General features: G+C 37.7%; 1 protein-coding gene across 1 annotated transcript; it reads right to left on the bottom strand.

The window, feature by feature from the left end:
• Positions 1 to 506: 506 nt before the first annotated feature.
• LOC107063073 (uncharacterized) lies at positions 507 to 3,008 on the bottom strand. The gene is made up of 4 exons (XM_015314482.1): positions 2,792 to 3,008; positions 2,004 to 2,286; positions 1,444 to 1,691; positions 507 to 826 (listed from the first exon to the last, which is right to left on the bottom strand). Exons 1-4 carry the CDS (start codon positions 3,006 to 3,008, stop codon positions 507 to 509), a joined length of 1,068 nt encoding a protein of 355 aa, XP_015169968.1.
• Positions 3,009 to 5,910: the final 2,902 nt, after the last annotated feature.

Genomic DNA, 5,910 nt, shown 5'->3' on the forward strand with positions numbered 1-5,910 from the left:
CAACTTTAAGCTCAATTACCACCTTATTGTCTAGAGTTTAAATACTTCCGTTGGAGTTAACTTGCAGTACACATGCTGAAACGTGCAAGGCATCACATCACCTTCTGAGCTAGTTTAAAACAACACTAATCATATAAGAAACATGGTCCCTCACCTATACTATAAGGCCATGTCAAGTATCACAAGAATAGAACAAGCATATGCATAATACGGGCTGTTACATTGTTCCCCCCTTAAAACATTCGTCCTCGAATGTTAACATTGTTATCCATCCCAAACAAGTTCAAGCCTAAGTTAGTACTACTATTAATCACATAATACATATATACTTATACTTACTTGTCAACGCCTCAACTAAGCATTTTCATCCTTCTCATCGATCTAAAAGAGATGAGGATACTTCAATTTCATTGCTTCTTCCACTTTCCATGTAACTCCTTCTATTTGTTGGTTCCTCCATAGTACTTTTATAGAAGCTACCTCTTTATTCCTAACCTCTTAACTTGTCAATCCAGAATAGCAATGGGTACTTCTTCATAAGTGAAATCTCCCGTAACTTGTACATCTTCAGTAGGAGTAATACGAGATGGGTCACCTACACACTTCCGAAGCATCGAGACGTGTAACACTGAATGAACTGATGAAAGCTCTTGTGGTAGCTCTAACTCATAGGCTACTTGAACAAATCTTTGAATAATCTTATATGGCCCTATATAGCGGGGACTCAACTTTCCTGTTTTAGCAAACCTCATTACCCCTTTCATTGGAGACACCTTCAAGAACACCCAATCCCCTATGGAAAACTCTAGTACTCTTCTTCTAACACCTGCATATGATTTGTGTCAACTTTGAGCCATTGCAATCCATTGTTGTATCACCTTAACTTTTTTCATAGCTTGATGAACAAGATCTGGCCCAAATAAGGTAGTTCACCCACTTCAAACCAGCCGATTGATGATGTACATTTTCTACCATATAAAGCTTCGTAAGGTGCCATTTTAATACTTGCATGGTAACTATTGTTGTATGCAAACTCGATTAGCGATAAATGATCATCCCAACTACCTTTGAAGTCTAGTATAAAAGCTCTCAACCTATCCTCAAGTGTTTGAATTGTACGTTCTGCCTGACCGTCTATTTGAGGGTGAAAGGTTGTACTTAGACTCACTTGTGTTCCCAAACTCTTCTGATGATGCTGTACTTTTACTTGTTGACAATTTGGATATTGAGCCATAAATTCCGCAATGTTCTTCTTCAGGTCACCCCACTAATGCATTTAGTTCAAGTCATGATACATTTTAGTTGACCCCGGATGAACAGAATATCTTGAATGATGTGCTTCCATCATGATCCTCTTTCTTAGTTCATCTACATTAGGTACACTAACTATGTTTTGACATCGAAGTACTCCCTCTTGCGTAAACTCAAATGCCTTTGTCATACCATGTTGTACATTCTCCTTAAGCTTTAATAGAATATGATCAGTATACAACTTCTCTTTCACTTTCATTACTAATGAGGATTCTGCCACATTTTTCACAATAACCCTTTCGTCTGGAGATTCAAGAAGGCGAACCCCCAAGCTAACTAGTTGGTATAGATCCTTAGTTATTCCTTGTCTTTCCACAGATTTCCCATAAGTGTTTGCCATTATTTTACGACTTAAAGCATCAACTACTACATTTGATTTCCTGGAATGATACAAGATATCAATGTCATAATCTTTTAATAGCTCCAGCCATCTTTGCTGCCTTAAATTTAGGTCCTTTTGCTTAAAGATATATTGCAAACTCTTGTGATCAGTGTATATGTTAACATGAACTCCATACAGGTAGTGGCGTTAAATCTTCAAAGCAAATACAAATGCTGCTAGCTCTAGATCATGAGTTGGATAATTTTTCTCATGTGGCTGCAGCTTCCTTGAGCCATAACCTATTACTTTACCATGCTGCATCAATACATATCCTAGGATCACTCTTGAAGCATCACAATACACTACATACCCTTCCATTCCTTCTAGAAGTACCAATACATGTGTAGAAGTCAATTTATTCTTCAGCTCTTGGAACCTTTTTACACATGCATCACTCCATTGAAACTTGGTTGCTTTCTGTGTTAGCTTTATTAAGGGTGCATCAATGGAAGAGAATCCTTTAACGAACCTTCTGTAATAACCTGCCAATCCAAGAAAACTACGGATCTCTGTAGGTGTAGGTCCTGTCCAGTTTTTCACAGCTTCTATCTTTTGAGCATCAACCTTTATTGGTTTCTCAGATATAATATGACCTAAGAATGCCACAGATTTCAACCAAAACTCACATTTAGAGAACTTTACATACAACTTACGATCACGAAGAATTTGTAAAACCTGCCGCAAGTGATTAACATGGTCCTCTTCCGATCTTGAATACACCAAAATGTCATCTATGATTACTATCACGAACACATCTCGAAATGCCTTGAACACCCTATTCATCAAATCCATAAAAAATTGCTGGTGCATTTGTTAGCTTGAATGACATGACTAAAAACTCAAAATGACCATACCGTGTCCGGAAAGCTGTCTTGGGAATATCTTTGTCTTTAACCCTCACTTAGTGATACCCCAACCTCAAGTTAATCTTTGAAAAACACTTAGCACCTTGTAACTGATCAAAGAAATCATTAATTCTAGGAAAGGGATATTTGTTCTTAATTTTTACTTTATTCAAATGTCGGTAATCAATGCACATTCTCAATGAGCCATCTTTATTACGTACAAACAAAACTGGTGCTCCCCATGGGGACATACTAGGCCTTATGAATCCCTTTTCTAACAAGTATTTTAATTGCTCCTTCAACTCCTGTAATTTTGCCGGGGACATTCTATATGGAGGGATAGAGATAGGTTGAGTATCTGGAATCAGATCAATACCAAAACCTACTTCTCGTTCTGGAGGCAAACCCGGAAGATCTTCAGGAAATACATCGGGAAATTCATTTACTACTGGATGGATTGAATGGTGCATCTATATTTTCGCTCTCACCAGATGACATATGTATCGTTTGGACATAATATTCTTTGCCTTAAGATAAGAAATAAATTTACCTCTTGGTGCCCCAATATTACCTTTCCATTCATAGACTGCCTCATTTGGAAAATGGAAATGCACCATCTTAGTTCGGCAATCTACCGTGACATAACAAGAAGCTAACCAATCTATACCCATTAAAACATCAAAATCTACCATTTCTAGCTCAACAAGGTCAGCCAATGTATCACGATCACAAAAGGTTACAATGCAATTATGATAAACCTTTCTAGCTATAATAGACTCACCAATCAATGTAGACACTTCAAATGGCTTCACTAATAATTCTGGTGTTCTTTTGAACTTTCCAGCAATCAATGGAGTAACATATGACATTGTAGACTGCGGATCAATTAGTGCATATACAATATGTGAAAAGATGGACAATGTACCTGTAACCACATCCAGCGAAGTTTCCAAATTTTGTCGATCCCCCAGACCATATGTGCGATTCTAAACTCCACTAGAACTAGCTTCTCCCTTAGATTTTCTACCATGACCTGTGGGCATCTATAGTCCCCTACCTAAGGAAGGTGTTGATGAGGACGATGCCGCAACTGATCTAATAGGCTGTGCAAAACCAATCATGCCCCTATGAGGGCAGTTTCTCATCATATGCCCTGGTGTATGATGAGTCCAAGACTTGGACTTATTTATAGAGATTTAGTGTCCTCAAATGCTTATTTTGTGCCAATAACTGATGTAAAACCCTTGATTTCCAGGTATATGGATTAAAGAACAAAGAAAGGACACTAATTTGCAAAAAGGAACAAAACGAGATGAAAGAATGAAGAAATGCAACCCTGTTGATCACCAAGTCCACTTGGCGAGTCGCCGAATGACTACTTGACCGCCTAAAGTTCCAGTGTGCCAAGCCCTGAAGGAAAGAACCAAGTTGGCGAGAGAAAGGAGCAGTCGATGGATCATCGAGTGGTTCCATGATGTAAAGTTAGATTGCCGAAAGTTACCGACCTTGAGGTTGCTGAATACCAAGGTAGAAGGGAGATGGAAATGACCAAAGGGCGGATCGCCGAGTGGTTTGGTGAGCCCGACTTACTTCGCCGAGTGACTCTTCGCATCACATTTTTGGTGACTATAAATACATTTTTGAACATTTAGTTTAATATCTGATATCATAATAACTTAGTCTATTATTAAGTTTTGAATTGTGAGACAAGTTTTCTCTAGTTTTACTTTAGCTTTGAAGAATTGAAGTTTTTCACTTTCGAGAAATTGGAAGTGGGTCTTTGAGATTCTTCGAATTGGACCATTGTAAAGACGAAATCAATCTTACCCAAAACTCAATTTGGTAACAAATTTTATCTTTTTTATAATGTCTAGCTAAAACCCCAATTCCTGGGGTGTGATTATGTGATTATGGGTTGATTTAGTTTATGTGTATTGCTAATTGTTAGTTTAAATGCTATTTAGAAGTGAGTTTAATCATTTATTGTGGTTTCATTTAAGAATTGTAGTTGCAAATACAGTTCTACCTTTGTGTTCTTGGATTGCTCGAGAGAGAGGATTTAGAACTAAGGTGTTTGATCGATGGTTCGTGGGTATTGGGTTAACCTGGGTTCAACTCGAGAGACTGAATCCTAAACCCTTTTCCACATATTCAGCTCGAGAGAGTGAATGGACTAAGGTGTGGGTTGTTCTTATTTTGCACGCTTGTTGATGTTCGAGAGAAATCAACTTGATTCGGGGTAAATTGTTCGAGAGAAAGTTTATTCCCTCTATAGTCTAGCTTACTCGATGATATTTAGCTATTTTCTAATAGTTGCAATTACCCATTTGTTTATATTAGCCTATAATCAAATCACATCCCAAGAACCCTTCTCATTATTGTTAATTCGTATTGTTTGTTGCTGTTTGTAGTTGATAATTTCAAACCAAAACCCCCATTTGATATTCGTGTCACCCCCTGATTTGAATGATGTCTTTATTTGATAATTTATATTCCTATGATTGATTTGTTCATGTTCACACTTTCCTATTGAATCTTAAACACGTACTGCTCCCTATGGGATTCGACCCCAACTCATTTAGTTGGGTTTTATACTGATTAACGATCGTTGATGTTTAGAATTGGATGAAGTGTCTTTGAAACGTTATTAATCAAAATGGCGCCGCTACCGGGGAGTGGTGTTGTTTAAGATTCTTTTGGTGAAGTTGAAGTTTGTTCTTTTTAGTCATAGTTGAATCTACTTACTTTCAGTTTTGGTTTGTATGTTGCTTTTTTTGAACAGAAGAAATGAGCATGTCTTGTAGCAACGGCAACAAAGTGGGTCACCCTACTTCAAAAATGATGATTCTTAGGGATAACACCCTAAATTTCAAGCAATTGGAGGGTGAGTCGATCCATGAGTTGAGGCTAACATTTAAGGCACTATTCCTGTAGTGCTGTCATGACCTAGGGGTACCCCCTAGACGTAACATATCGTACTTGACCCCGAAGGGGTCTCATACAGGCCCTTAGCGTACATAAACATAGGAAATAGAAATGATGCGGAATTTAAAACTTTTACAATCAAAGTCTTTCTTTCATAAAACCGAAAAGAGTCTAGACATCGTCTCATAATCCATCTACTACAATAGAATGTCAATAGGATCACAACCCTTTACAATCGAAAAAAAGTCTCAAAAGTAGAATATAAGGAAAAGCAATTAGGAGTAAATGACATCTTGTCCTCGCACCATGAGGACTCACCACAAGTCTTGGAGATAAGCAATCCAACCCTTAGTCGGGAAAGGAAATAAACTTCACCTAGCCGGAACCTACACTTATAAGAATGTAGAAGAAATAGGGGTTAGCACAAATATGTACTAAGTATGAAGC

This window comes from Solanum tuberosum, unplaced genomic scaffold (assembly GCF_000226075.1).
Source record: "Solanum tuberosum cultivar DM 1-3 516 R44 unplaced genomic scaffold, SolTub_3.0 scf00289, whole genome shotgun sequence".
NCBI lineage: Eukaryota > Viridiplantae > Streptophyta > Magnoliopsida > Solanales > Solanaceae > Solanum > Solanum tuberosum.

Bases quoted from the DNA above. Each gene is read 5' to 3' on its own strand.
- LOC107063073 (XM_015314482.1), bottom strand. From the start codon at position 3,008: ATGCACCATTCAATCCATCCAGTAGTAAATGAATTTCCCGATGTATTT. The intron at 2,287-2,791 runs GTATGTCCCCAT...TGGCATTCTTAG, and splicing joins AAAGGGATTCATAAGGCCTA to GTCATATTATATCTGAGAAA. The intron at 1,692-2,003 runs GTATGTAGTGTA...GTATCATTCCAG, and splicing joins CTTCTAGAAGGAATGGAAGG to GAAATCAAATGTAGTAGTTG.